Source organism: Eulemur rufifrons, chromosome 19, assembly GCF_041146395.1.
Source record: "Eulemur rufifrons isolate Redbay chromosome 19, OSU_ERuf_1, whole genome shotgun sequence".
NCBI lineage: Eukaryota > Metazoa > Chordata > Mammalia > Primates > Lemuridae > Eulemur > Eulemur rufifrons.
In genome coordinates, this window is record NC_091001.1 from 28,373,500 (window position 1) to 28,399,360 (window position 25,861).

A 25,861-nucleotide genomic window follows, 5' to 3' on the forward strand; every position below is an offset into this window, starting at 1 on the left:
TTCCAGGCTCAAGCGATCCTCCTGCCTCAGCCTCTCAAGTAGCTGAGACTACAGGTGTGTGCCAGGCGAGGTCTCACTATGTTGCTCAAGCCGGTCTCGAACTCCTGGTTTCAGGAGATCCTACTGCCTCGACCTCCCAAAATACTGGGATTACAGGTGTGAGCCACTGTGCCTGGCCTGGTTGTAATTTTGAAATAAGTTCTGTGAGTAAGATGCTATCAAACAGCGTTGCATGCTATAGAAAAATCTTTCGTGAAAGGAAGTTAACCAAAGCTACAAACTTGTCTTGCTTTCTTAGCAATATTTTTAAATTAAGGATACACATTTTTTAAGACATGATGCTATTGTACTTAGACTACAATGTGGTATAAACATAACTTTTATATGCACTAGAAAACCAAAACATTTGTGTTACTTGCTTTGTTGCAGTGTTCACTTTATTGCGATGGTCTGGAACCAAGTGCACAACATCTGTGAGGTATATCTGTACATGCAAAGCTGTGGAAGAAGAAGTAATCTTGCAGTTTGGTTCTTGGTGGTCCCAGCTGTATTTTTTTGTTTGTTTGTTTTACTTGGAGAGAAGAGGAGTAGGAGGGAGAAAAACTACAAGTAGACATGTTTCAAATCAGGCTTTAAAAAAAAAAAAAACTATTTTCAACAGTGTTGTCTAAAGATGAAGGAAGAATCACTTGATGGAATATACATAAGGAAAACTCACTACTGCTTTTTACTTAAACTGACATTTGAATTAAACACTGCAAGGGAAGATGAACTCTGGAGGGAGGCTTTCTAATGATTTATTTGAAGTTTTACCTTGCTCTAGGGATTCTTTCACTTTTATTCCATTCCTGTTAACATTTGCAAAATAAAGATGGAACTCTGCAAGTTTCTTTCATGTATGGTAGGGCAAACCAACTTACCTTTTGAGTTCTCTTAGGTAGTCATGTCTTTTGTGGCACCAATACACCTAGTTTCCTTCTATTATTTAAAGTCTGATCTAAACACAAAGGAACAAAACAATTTCTTGATTCCCCTAGAGAACTTGAAATCTGAGCTTAGTTGGCAGTTACAGGGTGAGAAGTTTTATTTTATAAGGTTGACTGTGCTGTATTTTTATTTCTCTAAGTGTTTAATAAAGCTTATTTGAAAAGTTGACATAAAGAACTATTTAGACAAAAACTGTAACAGGAAGTCTTCTGGGGTGAGTCCCACCCTACCCCATACTTCATTTTATCTGTATTTACATGAACTGTACGGCAAAATTCCTCCTTAATGATGGCTCTGAATCATCAACCAAGGATTAAAGTTTATCCCACATTTAATTAGAAAACAATGTAATATTTTGGGGAAATTTTTAAAGTAAATCTTACAGAAAAAATCATGATTAAATGATGTTTCAGGACTTGGCTTTAATCTTACTCTCTTTATAAATTAATTTTAAGCAGCAGATTTCCCCAGAGGCTCCAGGTAATTGGGGTGCCCCTTTTTTACTTTGTGTTATGCTTGATGTTAGCAAACCATTAAATAGGACTTCGAATCTTGAAACAAATTGACTTCCATATGTCAGCACGTTGTCATGTCAAAACTCACTGTTTTTCTACCCTCTCTCAGTCCCCATTCGCGTGGGGGCATGACAGCATAATCTGTGTTTAATTTTTATGTTATTGCAGTTTTTCCATTATTAACTTAAGGGAATAGTTTGTGTTTTTTTCTTTTCTTTTTCTTTTTTTTTTTTTTTTTGAGATAGAGTCTTGCTCTGTTGCCCAGGCACTCAGTGCTGTGGCATCAGCCTAGCTCACAGCAGCCTTGAACTCTTGGGCTCAAGTGATCCTCCTGCCTCAGCCTCCCAGGTAGCTGGGACTATAGGCATGCTACTTTTTTAGCCACCACACCTGGCTACTTTTTTCTATTTTTAGTTGTCCAGCTAATTTCTTTCTATTTTTAGTAGAGATGGGGTCTCGCTGTTGCTGAGGCTGGTTTCGAACTCCTGACCTCAAGCGATCCTTCTGCCTTGGCCTCTCAGAGTGCTAGGATTACAGGCATGAGCTACCGCACCTGGCTGGAATAGTTTGTTTAATGAACACTACTTGGTTTAAATTTATCTTGGATTTTGTGATTGATTTCCTTCTGAGAATAAAATGCCACAGTTATGTAAACTGCCTTGTGTCTGACAAACATTAGGTGCTCAGTACTGGGCAGTGTTCTAAGTGCTTTACATGTGCTAACCTGTGTCATCTTTACAGCAATGTTATGAAGCAGGTAATGTGATCATCTAGATCTTATACATTGGGTAAGTAACATGCCTATGGATTACCCAGCTACTGAGTGGCAAACTAGGATTTCTCCAGAATTCGTGTTCTTAACTAGTGTGCTATCCTGTCTCTGTATTGCTATATTGGTAGCTGTTATGGGACAGTCATGGGACTCTTCCTTTGAAGAATTCATAGTAGAGGATCAGAAGCATGTAAACACATAATTGCAATATAATTTGATAGAGGAATGCATAAGAAAGTAAAGCAAATGTGAAAGTTGTTCCTTAACTCAGTCCCTTCTGTCTTTATAATTGTTTCTTAAAGTGAGAGTTATATTAGTGGATCTCAAACGGAGGCCATGTGTCTCACAGAGGACATTAAGCAGTGTAAGCAGACATTTTTGATTGTCACAACTTGGCAGAAGGGAGGGATGCAACTGTCATGTAGTGAATGGAAGCCAGGGATGCTGCTAAACATCCTACAACGCACAGAACCACCCTCTACAACAAATAATTACTTGGCCCAAAATGTCAAGTGCTGCTGTTAAGAAATCCTGCCTTATATATTTCTATTTTGTGTACATCTTTCCAGTTCAGCATATACATTTAATCCTTTTTAATGGTTTAGTATAATATTAAATGAATGTGTTTGTCTTAGTTTGGGCTGCTAATAATAGAATACCGTAGACGGAGTGGTTTAAACAACAAACATTTATTTCTCACAGTTACGGAGTCTGGGAAGTCGAGATCAAGCCCAATATCTGCTGGAAGCCAGCAGATCCAGTGTCAGGTAAGGGTGGTCTTTCTGGCTCGTAGAGGCTGTCTTGTGTCTTCATGCGGCAGGGGGCAGTTGGTGGGGAAAGAGGAGGGAGAGCAAGCTGTCTCCCATTTCTTTTATGAGGACTCTACCCTCTTGACCTAATTGCTTCCTGAAGGTCCCATCTCCAAATAACTATCACGTTGAGGGTTAGGGGTTAACATATGAATTTGGGTGGTGGGGCACGAACATTCAGTCTATAGCAGTGCTATAGGCTTTTTTTTTCCAGGGTAACTACTTCCCTTTTGATGACTATTCAAGCATACTCCTTTCCCCCCAAAATACCGTATTGCTTCAGTGGGGTATGTATGTGCACATGTGTGTATGTGTGTGCTTGCTTAGTATTTCTGTAGTATAATGCCTTATGAGGTATTCAATGTTAAAAATAAGAATTTGTTATTGGAAAGTTATACCTCTTCCCCCTAGAAAAGTTATGAAGTGTTTTATTGAGTCCTAAAAGTATGATTGATATTCTGCTGGACAGGCAAAGAAGAAGGACATCCCAAATAGAAGATAATAAGTACAAAGGCATAGAGGCATGAAGTTCATAGTATACCATACTGTAGATAGTCTCAGTTGAATTTAGAGTCAAAGTGGCAGAGACAGGACTGGCTGCTTAATAAAACACTTACTTTGCACAGTTTGAAAATACATATTGATAATTTTATTTCATTCTTTGCAAATAATACATCCTTCTGGTGTGATCAATATAATTTTTAAAATTCTCATATCCTAAGTAGTTTTTACATGATATAAAAAAATACAATGAAAAAATTACCTATTGCGTATGAGGGAGGCAACATAGATCCAAACAGACAAAACGTTTTTGGGATATGGGTGTATGTATACAGCTAAAGCAAATTCAACATTAGGAACATCAATATTATGTACTCCAGTGCTATACACAGCGTCAATTAAAGGCTTCACCTCAGAATAAGGCATGTGAAGGGGAAATCCAGAGAACTGAAAGGGAGGGGAAACATTTGTGAACATTAGTAAAGTTTGAAGATTTCAATGTATTTTTTTCTATGGAAATGTATGCAATTCTTAATATAGTAAGGTTTAGTTGTGTTTTTTCTATTCAGCTATATAGTAGCAATACAGAAAATGAAGAGGGGCCTAATACCTTTTCTGTTTTCATTGCTAGCATATTGGTGTATAAGATACCCATTAGTCATCGCATCAGCCTCCACTGTTCCTTCTCTTCTCTTGATAGTCCCTAGTATGCTTAGTAACCTATGTAATTCCAGAGATCTAGATTGAGCTAATCAGTTCATTCCATCTCCCTGGCCACAATGATTGACCCAAAGGGATGGGCACGTGATGGAAAGGAGTCTCAAAGTGAGTCTCAGGAAACTTGGTAGGAACAATGGCACATGGATACTATGTCCTGCTTTGGGCAATATGTGTGCAGGTGTGGGTCCTGGAAGTGTTCCAGCATTTGTTACCATGAGAAAAGCCAGCCTGAGGATGCTGCTGTCACATGGAGGAGGAGGGCAGGGTGGAAAGACTTGTAGAGAAGTGGGACAGCCCTGGTAGCTACTCACCTCTAAGTTTTACTTAAGCAAGCCAGTAAATTTTCTATTGCTCAGGCGTGTTTAAGCTAAGTTTCTATTACTTGAACTGAAACAATCCTGGCTGAGAACCTGGCCTTACAAGTTAAAGGATAAGTTTGACTCAGTGAATAATCCAATTTGACCATCACACTGTTTAGCCAACAAGGTTTACTCTCTTAGTTCTGAGACTGCTTTCTAGCTTTTATTATCCAGCTATAGGATGTGAACATACAGCAATACCCATAGGCAGTAGAGGGGACATATTGTCTATTAATGAGAATTTTTCCTAGCAGTCAAATGCAATCAGTATAAAACCATATCCTTTAAAAACACCTGATTTAGAGTGTTTGTTTTCATCTTTATGTACAATTGAGTCTAATGTGATTTAGCCAGATGTTTCCATTTTATTTAATACTTCAGTGATTTAATAAAGTATTATTTTTCATGGGTTCCTTTTATACAAAAGGATTTTAAGAGCCATTTGTACTTACCCTGTAGTCTCCCAGCTGTTTCAGCAGCTCTGCTCTGTGGTCATCTTCTACATCTTCTCCTTGACTACTTTCCAACAGAGGCAAGAAATGACGCAGAGTGGAGGTACAGTACCTATTCCACCGGGTCAGATGGCGTGGCCTCCAGTCCATGATTTTCTCTTTTAGTATTTTTTCAATCCTGCTCATAAAAAATAAACTCCATTTTTTTTGGTGACTTTATTTTTCCTTTGTAAAAAAATACAGTTTTTATGCAGCAGGGATTTAGGTAATCACATAACTATATATTTGTTGGTGGAGTTAGGAAATTAACACAAGTGGTCCTGTCCTTAAGGATTGTGTATGAGTAGGAATGGGAAATAGACCTGTAAATAGAAAGTATGTGATATCTTAAGGTCGTAACAGATGCTTGAAATGTAACAGAAGAGGAAGCACTGAATGGGGGGAATAGGGGTAGCTAAATTTAACACATGTAGCAAAAGTTTTTTATTATGAAATGTTTTATAACTTTATTCATTGGTACTCACTGGTAACATATCTATAAACAGATAAATTAGACTCAGGCATAAAGGGTGGGGCTTATATTAAAAGCCTTAAACATTTGTGGGTCGGGCTGTTAATGTCTTCCTTCCTTTTTTTCACCAATGAGAGCTTCTATTCATGACAGTAGAATTTTTGCTAAATTGCCTTAAAACTGCCTTTAAAACACCAAGTATCATTGCAACTTAATTTTTGATAGGCTATAGGTATTGGGTTCATAGGATGTGAAGCTTAAACCTAGAATGAAGGAAAGTAGCCACCATTTATTGAGCCATTATTTACCAGATATTGTGCTAAATGCAATACATTTTTATTTAATTTCAACAGTAACCCTATAAGGTAGGGGATATTTCCCAGATTTTACAGATGGGGCGACGGTTTATGGTAGGATAAGTGACTTGACTAAGGCAGAGGAGCCTTGGCTGCTGATTCTAAAGCCTCTTACCCATCTCCTAACCAAATTCACAGATTTAGAGACCCAGTCACCATAGCTGTAGGGTCCACTTCTTTTTTGGCATTTAACACATATCTTTGTTTTGAGTTTCAAGATGGTCTGAGCAAGAAAGTATGGATGAATTGCCGAATACTTTAATAATGGAGAAATAAATGGAGTTTAATCAGTAGTACACTGAAGCTATAGGAAGAAACAAAAAGGTTGTTTGGAGATCAGTTGTTCTATGTGGGAATCCCAAATAAGGCTTTATGGAGAAATTGAGAGTAAATTGGTGTTTTCTACTAATAATGTCTTAAAAGGGGTGACATTTAATCTATTGCAATTTGACATGCTGTTCTTCACACAGCTTGATACAGTACAAACAGCACATAGGCCTCAAAATTAGAAAGATGGGGCTGGGCTCAGAAGCCCCCTTTAACAGTAAACAAGTATGTGGACTTTCTAAGCCTCAGTGTCCACTTTTGTGAAACCAAGAGAATAAATTCTATTTTATAGGGTTATTAGAATTATAGGGACTCAGATAGGCTCTCACTGGCCTCTATGTGTTAGGTTTATAAACTATTATAGCTGTAGTTCTGTAAGCCACTAATTGGACAAAAGAAGCATATTTAAGGATTAAGTGTCTCAACAAGACCCATAATGACTTGATGTTAAACTCTAATCTGAGGTAAGGTCTTGGGAGAATTACATATTATTGGTGTTCACTGTCTATTTGTCCCACAGTGTGTTGATGCTAAAGGCTCCTTTTGAACCATGGGATTCAGATTTCATCTGTACTTGGACTCTATAAACATGAATTAAAGTTTAATTTCCCAAATTATTTCACATTGATCTAGAACGAGAGTCTTAGAGTTTGGTGTTACACTCCTAGTGACAGATCACTTGTGGATTTATGGATATGATGTTACCTGTCTTGTAGTTCAGCTGCAGCTGCTTTGTCTGTGTGCTGGTAAATTAGCTCTTCAGGCTTTGAAAGAGAAAATAGTTCAGAAGTTCTGGAAACCACCTACATAAATTTGAATAGCTGTACCTCCCTTTTTAAATCTTTTTTTTTTTTTTTAAATAATTACATTCAATAAGGTAAAGAATAATATAATGGATGCCAGTGTACCCATGACCCCCACAGTAAGTAAAACATCACAAACAAATTACAGCACATGTAGTTCTTTCTTGCTTTCATTTCCCTTCTCTCACCACAGAAATAACCATGACTTGAATTTGGTTTTTAGCATTCTGTTCAACAAATAATTATCTTCTGTGTGCCAGGCACTTTGACAGGTGAGGAGGGTAGGAGATTTGGCCATACCATAATTTATCTCTTATGTCATTTCAATTCTTATGCTATTTCAGACAATGTTCCTATGAAAAATTTTGTCTATGTCACCTTGTGCACATATGGGAGAATTCTTCTAAGGCAATGTTCAAAGCTTTTTCTGAAAGGTTTGATTCAGAGTATAAGATACTTTTTATATATCAAACGCAGTACACACATACATATTTATCTATCAAATGAAACAAAAGCTTTAGTAAACAATGTTCATGCTTATTACCTTAATCTACTACTGGTAAGGGCCCTCTACGTTAATTTTATCAGCCCGTAATGGATCATACCTTGCAGTTTGATTTCAAGTTTCATTAGCAGTCATGAAATCAATTTAGTGAATTGAGACCAGCATTTAAAAAAATTAAATAGAATATATTTTGTGGTACTTTTTATGTCATGGGACTTCTTATATCAAAACTTTTTCTTTCACATGTATATAAACACGTATGTGTTTCTTATTGTCAGTTGGGCTCAAATATGTTTGCAAAACAAATACTGTTCTAAATACCTAGGAGTAGAATTAAGAGCCTAAAAAATGTCTGACTACTCTATATAATGATTTTATATCCCTCACATTCTTTGTCTACATTTACTTGTTAATAAAAGAATCATACCTGAACGCTGGAAAGGCCAGGATATGGAAGGCTTCTTGAAAAGAAAGATTTCCATAGCTTGGGCTTGGTAACATCAAAATTTATCCTTAGTGGAGAATCATATTGTTGAATATTAAACCAAATCTAAAAAAGACAAGACTATATTAGCATATATATGCAAATGTGTGTGCATGCATGAATGTGTGGTATCAAGAGCAAGTGTTCATACAGGTTGCACATTTTTTTGTCATTTTTTTAATTTGTAAAATTTGTATGCATTTTACAGTCAGTGGCATCATACAGTTGTCATTGGCTGTTTTTTTTTTTTTTTTACATTTTTTATATCTGAACTGAGGTACATGTCACTGTTGATTGTAGGTTTGATGAAATAAGGTGGTTTCTGATAAGAAACTTAAACATTTCTGGGAGAAGACAGACAAAGCCACTCCTTTCTCAGGCTAGCCTTTCCTGACCCTGCTCTTCCCAGCCTAATTGTCAGCCTCTTTGCTTCCACAGCAACCTTCATTCTCTGACAATAGCACTTCTCTTATTGAGGCAATGTAGCTTATTGGTTCTGGAACTAGACCACTTGCACTTGAATTTTGGTGCCAACATTTACTACTTGTGTGACCTTGGATGATTTATGTGACTTCTGTGTGCCTCAGTTTTCTCCTCTATAAAAGCAGGACGATAATAGTATCTACCTCATAAGGATGAGCGTATTCAGTGAGTTAATTCATCTGTACCTCTTGGAACAATGCCTGGTATGTAGTAAGTGCTCAATAATTGTTGGCTATTTTATTATTATTATTTACCATTGTTTATAATTGCCTGTCTATTCATCTGTGTCCTCACTAGACTATTAGACTGTTGTCCTGAGGAACATTCACCATTGTATCTTTAGCACCTGGCATAGCTCCTGGCATATAGTAGTTAGTTATATGGAATGACTGTCCATGAATGGCAAGTTTGCCCATTCAGTGTATGTTCAGGCTTAGTTCTAATAGCTGGGGATGAAGTAGTGAATGAAGCAACTTTCCTATCCTCATGGAGTATCTAATGAGAAGATACAGCAAATAAACAACTAAATACACGGGCAATCAGATGATGTTGCATGATGTGGTAGATTGTATTAATATCATTGGTCTCAATTCTTTACCCCTTCCTCCACAGATAGCCTTTCTCATGTTATTTTGTCGTTCCTCCCACTAAAAAGGACGAAATATACTTTCCTATCCCATGACTTCTGGCCACGCTGGGACAGAAGTGTCAGTGTGTGACTTTAAGCTTAAGAGGCTTTGTGTGTTCCTGTTTTCCCTTTTGTGCTTTGCCATTGTCATTGTCCTATGTCCCAGAAAAAACACACATGAAGCAGAGCTGTCCCAGTCAACCCACAGATCTACAGTGAGAAGCAAAGCTGCTCTAGCCAACAGTTTGCAGCAGAGCTACCCAGCTGACCCACAGATCCGTAAGAATGAAAGTTTTGAAGCCGTTTAGTTTGGGGATGGGTTTTTACTATATTGTGACAATAGCTAATTACGCAAGGGCTATGGAGAAAACTAAAATCCAGGAATGGATGCAATTTTAAGGAAAATTGACTTTTGATCAGAAATGCAAGAAGTGAGGGAGAAATATACGAAAATATCCAGTGGAGGGGGGTGGTCATTTATGCAGAGGAAACAGCAAATGCAAGGTATGCTTGGCATATATGAGGAATAGCAAGGAATACAAAGTGGCTTTTAAGGAATGAGCAATTTGGAGGGAGCAAGTAAGAGATGACATCAACAGGAAGGGAGGGAGGTGGGCAGGGCAGGTGACAGATCATGGAGGCCTTGTGGGCCATATTGAAGAGTTAGGCTTCAACTTTTAAAGAAAAATTTTCTATTTATATATTTAATTTATTATTTATTTATTTATTTTTTTGGAGACAGAGTCTCGCTCTGTCATCCCAGCTAGAGTGCAGTGGTGTCATCATAGCTTACTGCAACCTCTCACTCAAGTGATCTTCCTGAATAGCTGGAACTATAGGCATGCATTGCCACACCTGGCTAATTTTTTCTATTTTTAGTAGAGACAGGGTCTCGCCCTTTGAGGCTGGACTCCTCAAACTTCAGACCTCAGGAGATCCTCCCCCCTTGGTTTCCTAGAGTGCAAGGATTATAGTTGTGAGCCACTGCGCCTGGCCTAGGCTTTGACTCTGAAGTGAGCTAGGAAGCCATGGGAGTATTAATACTTTGGGCGGAGGAGTGACATAATTTGCCTTCCATTTTAACAGGAATTTTCTTTGCTGTTTTGAGACTAGAAAGAAGAGTGTAGGGGCAAGTGGTGAAGTCTCTAGTTAGGAGGTTATTTTGAATAATCCAGGGGAGAGCTAGAGTTAACTTGGACAAAAATGGTAGCAGTGATAGTGGTGAGCTGTGGTCAGATTCTGGGTATACTGTGAAGGGAAAGCCAGTAGGATTTGCTGATAGATTGGATGGGGGGGGGGACGGGGGGAGGGAGAGAGAGAGAGAGAGAGATGGAGATGAATCAAAGGTGACTCCAAGGATTTTGGCTTAAGTAGTGGAACAGATGAAGTTGCCATTTATTGAGATGGGAAGACTGCAAAAGGGAATCAGGGGTTAAAGTTTGGGTATGTTAAGTTTGAGATGTTTGTCTGACATCCAAATGGGGACATTGAGTGGATGGTTGGATATTTGAGTCTGAAGTTCCAGGGAGCTAGGTGAGCTGGAGATATAAATTTGGGAATCATTAGCGTATATACGGTGTTCCTAGGGAAGAAGCACAGAGAGAAGAGAGGTCTGATGAACTTTCAGGGTCTCTAATGTTTTAAATTTGGAGAAATAAGGAAAAGGGAGCAACGGATATAGAGAAGTGGCAGCTAATGAGGTAGGAGGCCTTGATGATTTGGAATCCAAATCAACAAATTGGTTTAAAACAACAAGATCTTGAAGAACTATAGTTTGGCTATAAGGTAGGAATGTTCAGAAAAGTAGTGGGAAATAGGGTTGGATAAATATGGTTGAGATCAGATTACAGAGCATTTTGAAGTCCAAGATGGGAAGTTTATTCTTAAATTTACATGCAGTGATGTGCCCCTAGTAATTTTTGAGCCACGTAATGATGAAAGCTGAACATTATTAAGTTTAATCAGGCATCAGTATATCAAAAAGTGAACTGAATTGGTGACAGATTATTTAGTTGGTCGTTGTATTAATAATAATGTAGGATGAAACAATAACGGCATGACTTGAGAAATAGAAAAGGTAGAATCTGTATGACTTGGTATTTACAAATAGGATTGTTGAAGGGTGAAGTAAGGGAGAAGGAAAATCAAGGACAGTTCTGGGGTTTGAATTTGGGCAACTGACATTGGTACACATGGGAACCCAAGAGGAGGAGCTGGTTTTTGAGGAAATGACTTGCGTTTTGGGTGTGCTTAGTTTCAAATTTTGATAAAGCACCTCGGTGTCTAGCAAACAGATGAAAATACAGGCTCAAAGATTCTAGGGCTGGTGACAGGATTGTGACTTTTCTGCCAGAGTAAACTAGATAGAGCCGCAGTTAATAATAATAGGTGTGGTCCTGGAAGAAATCTAAATATAGACTCTTTAGGAATATCTACTTTTCAGAGGTTGGAAAAAGAGCCAGTGAGAGAAACATAAGTTATTACAGAGAAATGAAAACCAAACAGTCCTTTATTAATAAACCAAGGAGGGGGAAAGTGTTTTTTCATGAAGAAAGGAATAGTCAAGTCATATGCCATAGAAAAGGAGAGGAGAATGAGGAATGAAAGTAAATTATTGGATTTATTTATTCATTAGCAAGACAGTGGTACTTTATTAAAAGGACTTGTTCTGTAAAATTTGGATTTAGTCAAAAGGCTGCACTCAGGGATCGAGAAGGCCACACATGGCCCCAAGGCAACCAGTTCCCCACCCCTGGTGTCTGGGTTGGGAGAAGCACATCTTAGAATCGTTGGACTCCTGAGCACATCAATAGGTAGAGAAGGAGAGAGGGAAAAAACAATCAATGAAGCTTGGAGTGGGAATGGAAACACAAACACAGGTGGAAAGGGAAGAGCCTTATTTCTTGGAAAAGGGGTGAAGGAGGAGAAAGACTGACATCCAAAGAGGTTGGTGTAGTGGAGTCCTGAATGGATGAGGTTTCAGGAGCCAGGCCAACAAAGCCAGGGTGAGGGCCTTTACTGAGTGGTCAAGGCTCAGAGCAGGTTTAGAGCAGCTGCCACGGGGGCTGCACAGCCTCACCAGGTACCACCACCCATCTCACAGAAGAGAAAAGGAGGTTCTTACTTCCTCATAAAACTCTGGCTTTATGAGAATTAGTCAACCAGATAGTAATTGTTTTGAGAGCTGGTAATAATTTTGACAGATAATGGAGTAAGTTCTTTTATGGTTTTTTTGGTGCCTGTTGACCCTGCTTGATTACTAATGACCTTAAAGTGATTCTCTAGATAGAGCTTAGCAGATTATGTATGATTATGATAATGACCTTAATTAAAAATAATTATTAACATGAGAATAGTGCTTCACAGTGCTCTTTTTACATTTGTAATTAATAGTGCTATATATTTGCCATTTGCTGGACACTTATGAAAGACAGGTACTTTGCTGGTATATATATTATATCTAATTTTATCAGTAACCCTAAAAAATAGACCAGTGGGCTTCAGGGAAATGTGCATACCCAAGGAATAGAGGAAGAAAATACTAGAATTTCTAATTATTTATTTTCAAAGTGTTTTTTGTATAATATATTGATGTACAAATATATTTACACATTTATTTAAATGTATTTCTATATTTATGTAATATAGAAATAAAAATACATATATTGGGGATGCATCTGCAACAACTAGCAAATGATGAAGTTGGAGTTTACACCGGGGCAATCTGTTTTGAACCACTGCTTTATACAGTACCCTTCACAATTAAATCAAACCCCCAAAACTGATTGCAACTAAAATTACCTGGGGATATTGATACTGCAGGTCAGGTGGTACCTGGGAATTCCCTTTAAAAAAAGGGAGAGAGAAGGAGAGAAAGAAAGAAACCCAATCTTCTCAGGTGGTAAGTTTGCGTCATTTACTTCTCAAAACACGAGTTAGGCATTTTGGATGAGAAAACTGAGGACAGAGCCAGGACACAAATGCAGGTCCTCTGAATCTAAATCCCATATTCTTTAACTTCATTCTGCTCCTTGGCAGGTCAGGTGACTAATTCGACCAAAAGTTTTATTGTGAACACAGTTCTGCCACTGTGCTTGAGATTACATTTCTTTAATTGGTATATGTTGGTGTGTTAGTGTGTACATATTCATTTACTTAATTTTTTTTGATACATGAAGTATTATTTAAATCAATAGATCAATTTTCAAAAAAGGAAAACAAGAGTCAACCAACCATAGTTAAGAGGAAATGGTAATACTTACATTATCAGGACCTATTAAACAGCCCACATTTTTCAAGGGACAGAATGTATCAAATTGTCCATAAAAATGTCCACTGCAGGGATTCCATATTAAATAATGACTTTTCTCCCAAGTTACTACATAGGCAGTTGGACCCTGGAAGAAAACAGCCATTAAAAACAGTTTCCAACTAATTATGCAATTAAGGTCTATAGTAGTTTGCAGAGACAATTCATTATTTTAGTTGGGCCCCTAATTTCTAAGTTCCCATGGTTAGTGGTGAAAATCAGTTTGAAGTTCTAGGTTGTGCTGGATTTAAAAAATAAAATCAAATGTTTATTTTTTCAAAATTCTTACATCTGATATTAGTGCAGTGACCAAATAAGGATAGTAATCACCTTACCCAACCAATATATGTTAAGATTGGGTGAAGAACTATTACTAATGTCACTGACATTTTCTTTTTAGAATCAGTAAGATTGCCATTTAAGTGTATAGAAGGCCAAGTATGCCTGAATAGAAATATTTCTATTTGTAATATAGTAACTTACATTTGATATATGTTTATAATTGAATGCATAGAAGATTTGAAAGGATATATACCAAACTGTTAAGAATGACTATACCTGGGAAGGGAAGTGGAATTATAGGTTGGAGCCTGAAGAGGGACTTTTACTTTTTACTCAGAATGCTTATGTATTGTTAGATTCTTTTTTTACAATGGGAATTTATTCATTTATTGTCCTTGTATGATTTCACTTGATGTGCACAGTGGAGAGGCAGGGCAGAAATTATTATCCCAGTTTCCTTATGAAGCTCAGAGTTGTGAAGTGACTTGCTTAGCATCACACAGCTAATGAGGAGTGGGTACAGAACCTTGAACCCAGGCCTTGTGACTTCCTAGTCTAGTGTTCTTCCCTTTGTACCAGGCTATCTGGGAGATGATGATGGAGAATGAATCCTTATATGAATGTACTTACTACCTTATTACCTGCCACACAGCAGCTCATGCTGTCTAATTCCCAAGGGTTCCTGGAGCCTTATGGCCTCTTTTTGAAACTCTCTTTAGATAAGCTTCTTCAATCCATGTAAATTTTCAAATCTTGCACCCCAAATTACTCATTGTGCCCCAAATTTAGGGATATTTGCAGTGGACTAGGGAGAATATTCCAGTAGGCATTAAGTCTCCAATTTAATAAAAATAACAATAACATCAAAATATAGCTGCTAACATTCTTTTTTTCCTCCTGTGGTTATCTTGCTTATTCCCTGTTGCCTGCTAGGTTAGCAGCAGATGATGATATAAGCAGTAGGCATGAAAGGAGAGATCTCTAACCTTACCACCTTCTTGGGATCTGCTTCACTCCTAAGCATGAAGAACATTAGCTCCCTAGGGGAATCAGAATTCTTGGGAACATGGATAGGAAGTTTATATTAAAAGGACAGAGCTGGATGGGAGCTTTGAGTGCTAAAGGATTTAGGTTTGCCAAAAAACCAACCTGAAGCATTATATGTAGGGCCCTGAGCACCACTGTAAACTGTTTCACGTCTTACCGCTGATAGTTCTCTCTGCCTATTATGGCATCTCTAGGCCACTTTCCTAGCAATTCAAAGCGTCATTATGAAAATAAGTCCTGTCCATGATCTAGAACATACAACTGATGAGACAACTACACTCCTCTGTTAAAACTAGCCTACGTGGCCTTACCTCAGGAATAGCATTGCCCATCACCAGCCAAGCCTTCTTACCCAGGAACAGAAAATAATTACATAGTAATACTGCATGTTCTTCTTCATCTCCTGCCAGGAGATCAAGAAATTGCTGATAAAAAGAAAAAAACATGTATTGAGTGCCTGCTTTATTTTGGGTTGGCTGTGCAGGATTTTGATATGTCACAGTTAAAATTAGTGCCTTAAAGTATATTTTTTCCAAATCTTTCCCCCCAATTTTTTTTTTTTTTTTTCAGACAGAGTGTCGCTTTGTTGCCCTGGCTAGAATGAGTGCCGTGGCATCAGCCTAGCTCACAGCAACCTCAAACTCCTGGGCTTAAGCGATCCTACTGCCTCAGCCTCTCGAGTAGCTGGGATTACAGGCATGCGCCACCATGCCCGGCTAATTTTTTCTATATAGATTTTTAGTTGGCCATATAATTTCTTTCTATTTTTGGTAGAGACGGGGTCTCGCTCTTGCTCAGGCTGGTCTTGAACTCCTGACCTCAAGCGATCCACCCCCCTCGGCCTCCCAGAGTGCTAGGATTACAGGCGTGAGCCACCGCGCCCGGCCCTTTCCCCCAAATTTTGATACTATGCTGATAATTCATTTAAAGAAAACACTTTTTGTGGACATGGTGTTTTCTCTGATATTCATGATGTGGATTTTTAAAAATATTCACTATGATTGGGGTAGGGGAGAAAAATTTCAAAGTTTTACTTTCAATTTGAATGTATATATGATAGTTCACTATATGCTAAATAATCTTTAAGGCACATTGCATTCATTGACTCATTCAACGTAGAACAACCCTTTGAGGGAGGTGCTCTTATTTTCCCACTTTGTGGATGAGGACATGGAGGCATAGATCAATAAGGAACATCTAGGAAGTGGTAAAGCCAGTCTGGCTCTAGAGCACATGAACTATTCTATTTGTATGTTTTCTTATAGATGTCTTAAGGTTGTAGAAATTTTATGTCTAAAATTGTCAACATTTATGTTGCCAAAATATATTGGGGAACAAAAAATTTAAAGTGCATTTAAATGTCTTTGATTTAGGGCTATCCTTCAAAGGATGTTGTATAATAACAGTTCAATTTTGTGCAAAAACAGGACTACATGAGATTCAGAAGCAGAATTAATACCTGTGATATGTATATTTGTTTTATTGCTACCCAAGAACCATTTGAAAGTTTATATCGCATACGCAGATTATAAATTCCATGAGACAAAGGCTATGTTTACTTCACTTACAGCCAGACCTTAGTACAGTGTCTGGTATATGGTAGGTGACCAAGAAATACATACTGAATGATAATGATATGACATGCCTTATGAAGCCCATAAATTAAGGAGTATATAATTTCTAATTATAGAATATAATTTTGATAATTTTAATGAACAAAACTGGGATATTGCTAAGGTAGTACTGGGAGGGTAAATCAGCATTAAGACATCTGAAGTGTTGTTTTTTTATTCTTTCTGTAATTTTTAAAAAAATTCTGGACTTTGAAAAAATTAAACCAGGAAGAAAAATTACTTAGGAATTTAGCTCATCTTGCTAAACAGATGGCCAATTAGATTTTTATTATGACTAATGGATGTTGCAATTTAAAATTACGCAAGCTATTTAGCTAATATTCAGTTAAGTCAGCTCAAGTTAGTAAATCTCTAAGGCAGAACTACTCACATCAGATGTGCTCCACAGGTCACAGAGACCAGCAAATGAAACAGTGTCAGGCAAAAAAGGAATCAAGGATACATATCGAGCCACCAGTTCCTGTATAATCAAAATTAGCTTTTAAAAAATAATTTCCAATAAAACAATTGCATCTTCTACCTCATTTCTTAAAATAAATTTCACATATCACAAACGTGTACAAAATGAAGCTAATGCTCATTAAATACTTACTAAATGTTGTATTAATATTATCTCAATCCTCACCAAACATCCTATGCAGAAGGCTATAGTTACCCATCTTTTAGGGATGAAGAAACTGGCTCCTGTGTCCCTTTGAAATGTCCTTGTCATTCTTTTTGCACTTATTTACTTTCTGGTATAACAAGACTTTTCCAGAATCATCTTGAACTTTCGCTTAGCCCAGTCCTGAAAGCGGCCATTTCTCCAAGGAGCCCTGGTTCCCTTTAGAGGGAAATAATACTTAGGAACCAAGATCTGGGCATCAGTCTGGCTATAACTCATATTTCTGTAATTTCTAAGGAAGTTAATCTATTTTAAAAAGTTTTTTATAATTGACACATAATCGTACATATTTATGGGATACAGTGTGATGTTTCAATGCATGTATATATTGTCTAATGATCAAATCAGGGTAAATAGCTCATCTGTCACTGTAAATGTTTATCATTTCTTTGTGGTGATAACGTTCAAAATCCTCTCTTCCAGGTATCTTGAAATATGTAATATATTATTACTAGCTGTAGTCACATGGGGTGAATCTAGAAGCTCCATCCATGGGCACTGGCCTGGAATCAGAGGCCATGGGGTTCTGCCTGGTGCTGTGATTTACTGTGGCGGAACCAGTCTGGGTTCCAGGCAAAGACCCATGCACAGTTCCTTCTCCTTCCCCCAAGCAGATGAAGTCTGTGTCTGTGCTGTGTTGCTTTGCATGGGGGAAGTGCGGTATAGGCAATGCAAGACTGTCCTTCCTACCCTCTTCAATATGTTCTTGTTATTATACTTAAACCAGGTACTGTGGTATCTCACTGGTTTCCTTAACTCTTACGAAGGTATTTTCTTTGTGGACCGTTGTTCAAATTGATTTTCCTGCCGGGGTCACGATGGCTGGAGGATTCTAGTCCACCCTCTTGCTTTACCTCCTATTCCATTTGAAGTTAATCCTTTCATGTTTATTGGTTTTTCATGTTTCTACTTCTGTGAATTTCTATTTATGTATTTTTCACATTTCCTTATTGATTTGTAAGTTTTAAAAATACATCCTCTATTCCTTTATGAATTATATATGCCGTGAATGTCCTTTTCTGATTTGTGCCTTGTTTTTTCATTTTCTTCATAGTGTCTTTTGGTAAATTCAAATTCTCAATTTTAACATGGTCAAATTTTTTGTTATTTTTTTTATAGTTTGTGCTTGCTTCTGTCTCTTTTAAGAAATCCTTCCTGTCTCAGGTCATAAAGACAAAAATGCCTTTCACATTCAAGTCCTCAATCTTTCTGCAACTGAGTATTGTGAAGTAGGAATCTATTTTCATTCTTTTCCAAATGAAAAATCAATGATCCCAGTATAATTTATATAATAGAAACTCTTTTCCTTACTAATCGCAGTCTTTGTCATATATCAGGTTTCCTCTTCCATCTTTTTCTTTGTTATCTCTGTCACATACCATTTTGCCTTAATTACTATGGTCTCACAAGTAGTCTGAATATGGCAAGTTTTTCCACTGGGTTCTTATTCTTTAGAATCGTTTTGGTTACTTTTTGTCCTTTGCAATTCTATATAAATATTAGAATCAGTTTGTCAAGTTTCACTAAAAGCTGTTTTAAAAGTCTAGTTTATAATCTTTGTTTTTTAGCTGGAAAGCTTAGTCCTCTTCTTTTGATTGTGATTATTGGTAAATATATAGATTATTTCTACCCTCTTATTCTGTACTTTTTACTTTTCACACTTTTTCTGTTTTTTTTTCCCTTCCCCATTCTGTTTACCCCAATTCATTATTTTTTCTTCTGCTAATTCAGAAGTTACACTCACTATTTACACCCTTTTAAGTAGTTTTTCTAGAAATTTCAATGTGCATATTGAATTTTCAAGTTAATATCTTTGCCCTCATCTTGGAAAATATAGGGCATTAAAGTACTCTCATCAATCGTATCCTGATATATATTGCATTTTTTTTGCAGGATTTTTGTTCTATCCTGATTTTTCACCCACATTGCTGTTGTTATTGCTATTAAGATAAGTCTTGTTTAGATTTATTCATTTTCTTTAGTGTTACATATTGCATCTGGGACATTCCTCCGAGAGCCTTCCTTCTCTAGGAAATATATTTTTCAGAAATTTCTTTAGTGAGAATCTTTTGGTTGTGAATTCTCCCTATGTTTGCTTAAAAGATTTCACTGGATTTAAACTACTTGTTTGACAGTTATTCTCTTTTAGCCTTTTGAAGATATTCCTTTTCTGGCTTTCATTTGGGTAGCTGAAAAGTTTGTTGGTCTAATCCTTCTGCTTTTGTAGATAATCTGTTTTCTTTCTAGCTGCTTTTAAGATTGTCTTTGTAGTTCCATATGATATGCTAGATTTTGATTTTTTTAAAAAAATTTATCTTGCTATGATTCATTGGGCTTCCTGAATCAGAGGATTGTTATCTTTCATCTAATCCTTGGAAATTCTCAGCTCAGCCTCTTTGGATATTGCCTTTCTCCATTTATACACAGTTTGGACCTCCTCCCTGCATCCTCCAGGTCTCTTAACTATTCCTTTATACCTTCCTTTTTTTTTTTTTTTAATCTGTCGTGTTTCAAGTAATTTCTTTGCATGTGTATTCCAGTTCACTAATTCTCTCTATATTTAACTATATGTAATTTAACTCTGTATTTAATGTTTTGTTTAACCTGTTTAATTTCTAATTTTAATGATTGTATCTTTTACTACTACAAGTTCCATTTGGTAATTTTAAAAATCTTCCTATCAGTTCCAATAGTCTGTCGTTATTTACACTTTTAATTCTCTAGATTTCTTAAACTTATTACACACATCTATTTTATATTTTGTATCGGATAATTCTACTATCTGCAGTTTTGTGGCCTGATTTTGCAGTTTGTCATTTCTGCTAACTTTTATCTTCTTCATGGTGACTTATTTCTTCATTGATGATCTTTTACTGTATGTTCATGTTGCTTGGAATTTTTTCTGCAGAATTTTTTTGAGACTGGGTTTAAAGGGCTTGCTTATAGAAGTATTTGTGTTTGCTTTTGACAGAGATCTAGGGGCAATACCAACAGGAAATACTTTCAACTTAATTTTCAGTTGAACTATATTCAGATCATATAAGTAATGTAAATTCCAGTCCTAAAATGTGAGTAAATTTAGAGGAGTGATTCGAAATTCTCAGGAGAGACTTTAATTTTTTCTCTTGCATCCAGAGTCAAGACTGAGACAGGCAGGGTTCCCTCTGAGGGCAGGGGATTTCCTGGTTTGCTCATTGATGACATTACCCCTAACAAATCTCTGTGCTGAGCCAGTAATTCACCCTGCCAGCCTACTGCAGCTCTGTGCATAATCTCCTGTCTCCCACAACCCTGTGGCTCATTGAAATACAGCTCTGGTCTTCGAGAATTACAGATAACCTGAGATCAAACACTATTTCAAGCCCTCAGCCTTGTGGAATCTTGCTTTCTTGTTATTTCTTATCTCTTTTTTTCTGCCTCATTTCTGTTTCAGCCATGATTTTGAAAGTATTTTAAATATTTTATTCATCACTCTTAAGTGTTCTCTACTTGCAGAAGTTTTCTGCACATTTACTATGCTAGGTAGAATAGAAGTCCCTATTATGGTTTTCTATAAAAATTAATAAAAAAAATGAAACGTAGAATACAAGGTGTTTTTTGGCACATCTATATCTGCAAATAGATATACTATTACCTTTTTCTAAATTCCTGTGTTACTATTAGCAGCAATTACTCCCTATACTATTCACTCTTCAAGGAGAGTTATGGGTTGCAGTACTTGCTTATAACTAGCCTTGTTACATATGGCTTTGTTTTACATGAGTTTGTGATGGGTATGGTGCTTTGAAGCCAGAGAATGGTACATATATATTTAATGGGCCAGTATAGATGTACTTTGGCATGATGGCCTAAATGCTGAAAATACTTAAATTTTTGAAATAATTTTTGCTTATTTTGAATTCGGTAATGCTTATAGCATCAGGCATAATACTGAATATAGTTGTCTTATATATTAGAAAGTACATGAGTTCTAAAGTTACAGGCATCAGTTCAAATCCTAATAAAGTTATTGAGAAGGAGAATCAAGATGGCGGATGAGAAAAACCACCAGCCAGAGTGTCTCTGCAAGAAAGACAGATTTCAGAAGAAAGTGAAAAAAAATAATCAGGCAGACAAACATAGATCAGACGAGGGTCAGAAGGAAGAGTGCCTGAAACTACAGGAGACTCCACATGAAGAAGCTGCGGAGGAGAACTGGAAGGAGAATGCCCCCCCCCCCCACCCCGAGAGTCTTGGAGAGCAGCAACAAGGGTAGGTGGAGCAGCTACATTTCCCCTCCCTTGCGTTTTGGACTGCGGGTGGGCTCCTGAGCGGAGAGACCTGCCCACACCAGCTCAGAGAGGGCCACCGCCAGTGAGCCATGAGCCTCTTGCGGACAGGGCACCAGGCTCCTGTCTCCCTCCGGGCACCTCCCGGTCTGCAGACCCGAGCCAATTGGCAGGTGCCATATTGCTTCATTCTCCCCTCCCCTTTCCCTACCGGCCGCTGATGAGAGCCACAATTTAGCCACTACCCGGAGGTATCTGCGGGGAATGGGACCTCTCCTTTTGGGGACCTATAGCAGACTGAGGGGTACTCAGATTGCGAGCTCCCTACCCACCTGCCCTCCCAGGTACTGCTTGCCTGGTGACTCCAGGAGAGCGGGGCAAATCCTGAGGCGGAGAGACACTGATCCAGCTTGGGCACCCCATGGTGACTTGAGACCAGCACTCCTCTCCCTGGAAGGGTCAGGGATTGATCTCTAGGGCCCAGGGGACAGGCCTGCAGACCAGATCCTGTACACCCAGGCCTCAATCGCATTGCCCTGGGGCACAGAAGGGTTATTTGTGAACTACGTACTGAGTGTGTGTGTCTTCAGGGGCACACCAGCGTGCCTGAGGGGCAACGCTCCTCTCACAGGAAGGCCGTGCTCCCAGCCCAGGCACCTCCTGGCCGGCATGACAGTCAGGGTAGATCCACTGGCTTGAGGTCCTGCCTATGGACAGAGGCCCCAGAGAAACTGCGGAATAGGCGAGGGTGGAAAGGAGCAAGACCTGCTCTAGACTGTAGGTCTCAGACAGCCCCACTCCCCACATGCAGACTTTTCTGCTGAGAAGGGCCATTCCAGCCCCTCCCTAGCAGCTTTGCCCAGAGGCAAAGAACAGACCTATGACCCCAGCTAACAGCATTTGTAGAGCTTGAGGGCAGGCTTACCCAACCCAGCTTTGCCCAGACTCACTCCCTGACCTGCCCCCACTGAGGTGCAGAATAAGGACACACCTGGAAGTCCCAGGGCCCCACCCACCACGTGAGGCACTAGAGTGCCTCTCCAGAGGAACGAGAGCTGGTTACAGGACCCCAAAACAACACTGCAGCCTGCCCCTCCCAGCAAGCACCACCTACTGACAGGGAGGTCATTCTGTACACCCTTTTACTGCATCTACTGACTCATTGTATAGAGTGTGGTCAAATCTCACCCACAAACACCACCTAGTGGCTCAGAGACTAAGCAGGGGTGTCATTATCCAAATAAAAATCTAAAGGCAAGAAGCAGAAGCTGATCCAGATGGGAAGGAATCAGCGAAAGAACTCCGAAAGTATGAAGAATCAAAAACAGAAAGCACACCCCCAAAGAGAAACACCAGCTCTCTAGAAATGGACATTAACCAAACTCAGAACACCAAAATGACAGAAGAAGGATTTCAAACATGGATCATCAGAAAACTGAATGATATGCAAGAAAAAATGGATAACCGACACAAAGAAACCACAGAAAAAATCCAGGACTTGGAAGAAAAATTCACTAAAGAAATCGAAATATTAAAGAAAAATCAAACCGAACTCCTGGAAATGAAGAATTTATTCAGGGAACTACAAAACACAGTGGAAAGCCTCAAGAGCAGGGTAGATCAAACAGAAGAAAGAATCTCAGAGATCAAAGATAACATCTTTCAATTAAATAAGTCAGTCACAGAGATAGAGCAAAGAAATAAGAGAAAAGACCAGAGTCTGCAAGAAATGTGGGATTCTGTGAAGAAGCCTAATGTGAGAGTTATGGGCATTCCTGAGGGTAAAGAAGATAATACGCAAGGGTTGGATAAGCTATTTGAAGATATAATTGAGGAAAATTCCCCAGGCCTTGCTAAAAATCTAGATATACAGGTACAAGAAGCCCAAAGCACCCCTGGGAGATTCTTTGCAAATAGGAAGACACCATGTTATGCAGTCATCAGACTGACCAAAATGTCCACCAAAGAGGCCCTTCTTCGAGCTGCAAGGCAAAAGAAACAAGTGATATACAAAGGAAAGCCCATCTGAATAATGCCAGATTTCTCAACTGAAATTTTACAAGCAAGAAGAGACTGGGGCCCCATCCTCACTCTTCTGAAACAGAATAATGTCCAGCCTAGAATCTTGTACCCAGCAAAGCTAAGATTTGTATACGAAGGAGAAATTAAGACATTCTCAGATAAACAAAGACTGAGGGAATTCACCAAGACAAGACCAGCCCTCCAAGAGGTACTCAAAGCAGAATTGCACATGGACCAGCACAAGAAACACTCACAAATGTAAAACTACTCAAAAGCTAAAGATCAGAGGCCAGATACCACAATGGCTCAAGAGAGAAAACGTAGCAATGAAGTTCTACCCAACAGGATGAACACAAATCTGCCCCACCTATCAGTTCTCTCAATAAATGTGAATGGCTTGAACTCTCCACTCAAGAGACATAGGCTGGCCCAATGGATAAAAAAATACAAGCCAGGTATTTGCTGTCTCCAGGAAACTCATCTAACTTGCAAAGATGCATTTAGACTGAAAATAAAGGGATGGAAATTGATATTTCAAGCAAACAGAAGCCAAAAGAAGGCTGGGGTGGTGGTTTTAATTTCAGATAACTTAGTTTTTAAATCAATAAAAGTAATGAGAGACAAAGATGGTCACTATATAATGGTGAAAGGTACAGTTCAACAAGAAGACATAACTATACTTAATATGTATGCACCCAACTTAGATGTGCCCAGATTCATAAAGCAAACCCTACTTGATCTGAACCAAATGATAGATAATACTATAATAGCCGGAGACTTTAACACCCCGCTGACAGTACAGAACAGATCCTCCAAACAGAAAATAAAGAAATAATGAAATAATGAAATAAATAACAGAAAAAAAAGAAATAGTGGACTTAAATAGAATGCTAGAACAAATGGGCCTGACTGACATCTACAGGACATTCTACCCAAAATCCACTGAATATACGTTCTTCTCATCAGCTCATGGGACATTCTCTAAGATTGACCATATGCTAGGACACAAAACATGTCTTAAAAAATTTTTAAAAATAGAAATTATACCATGTATCTTCTCAGATCACAGTGGAATAAAACTAGAAATCAACCCTAACAGAAATTCTCATTTCTACTCAAAGTCATGGAAGCTAAACAACCTTCTCTTGAATGATCATTTCATGAATGAGGAAGTCAAGACAGAATCAAAAGATTCTTTGAACTAAATGACAAAGGAGGCACAAGTTATCAAAATCTGTGGGACACAGCTAAAGCAGTTCTGAAAAGAAAGTTTATTTCCATAAATGCCTATATCAAAAAGACAGAAAATTTACAGACAACCTAATGAATAGACTCAAAGATCTGGAAAAAGAAGAACAGACCACCCCAAACCCAGCAGAAGGAGTGAAATTAATAAGATCAAATCAGAACTAAATAAAATGGACAACAAGAAAACTATATGGGAGATTAATAAAACAAAAAGTTGGTTCTTTGAAAAGCTAAACAAAATCGACATGCTTTTGGCTAGACTAACTAAGACCAGAAAAGAAAAATCTCTAATAACCTCCATCAGAAACATGAAAGGAGAAATTACAACTGATGCCATGAGATATAAGATATCATCTATGAATTCTACAAAAACCTTTATGCACACAAATTGGAAAATGTGGAGGAAATGGATGAATTTTTAGAAACACACAACTTCCCTAGGCTCAACCAGGAAGAAATAGAATTCCTGAACAGACCAATATCAAGAACTGAAATCGAAACAGCAATATAAAACCTCCCCAAAAAGAAAAGCCCAGGACCAGATGGGTTCACACCCAAATTTTACCACACCTACAAAGAAGAACTGGTGCCTATCCAAAGTTATTCCACAACATTGAGAAATATGGAATCCTCCCCAACACATTTTATGAAGCCAACATAACTCTAATACCAAAACCAAGAAAGGACACAACAAAAATAGAAAACTACAGACCAATATCCCTCATGAATATAGATGTAAAAATTCTCAATAAAATCCTAGCAAATTGAATCCAGGTGCTTATCAAGAAAATAATCCATCATGACCAAGTAGGCTTCATCCCAGAGATGCAGAGATGGTTCAACATATGCAAATCTATAAATGTAATACACCACACAAATGGAAGCAAAAACAAAGACTATATGATCCTCTAAAAAGATGCAGAAAAAGCATTTGACAAAATTCAACACCCTTTTATGATAAGAACGCTTAACAAAATAGGCATAGACAGGGCCTACCTAAAAATGATACAAGCCATATGTGACAAACCCAGAGCCAACATCATACTGAATGAGGAAAAATTGAAAGCATTCCCACTTAGAACTGGAACCAGACAAGGTTGCCCACTGTCCCCACTGCTATTCAATGTAGTGCTGGAAGTCCTTGCGAGAGCAATCAGTCAAGAGAGCAGAATCAA

The 25,861-nt window shown here is 38.1% G+C and overlaps 1 protein-coding gene across 4 annotated transcripts in view; it reads right to left on the minus strand.

The window, feature by feature from the left end:
• Positions 1-3,704: 3,704 nt before the first annotated feature.
• CC2D2A (coiled-coil and C2 domain containing 2A) overlaps positions 3,705-25,861 on the minus strand; it is a 122,442-nt gene continuing 100,285 nt past the window's right edge. For all 4 annotated transcript variants that reach the window (XM_069493995.1, XM_069493996.1, XM_069493997.1 and 1 more), the window contains 7 exons: positions 16,855-16,944; positions 15,162-15,275; positions 13,475-13,609; positions 8,045-8,167; positions 7,015-7,073; positions 5,116-5,293; positions 3,705-4,031 (listed from right to left, as the gene is read on the minus strand). In XM_069493995.1, the coding sequence (XP_069350096.1) occupies positions 3,843-4,031; positions 5,116-5,293; positions 7,015-7,073; positions 8,045-8,167; positions 13,475-13,609; positions 15,162-15,275; positions 16,855-16,944 (888 nt within the window). In that variant the 3' untranslated portion in view covers positions 3,705-3,842. The remainder of the gene's footprint in view (positions 4,032-5,115; positions 5,294-7,014; positions 7,074-8,044; positions 8,168-13,474; positions 13,610-15,161; positions 15,276-16,854; positions 16,945-25,861) is intronic.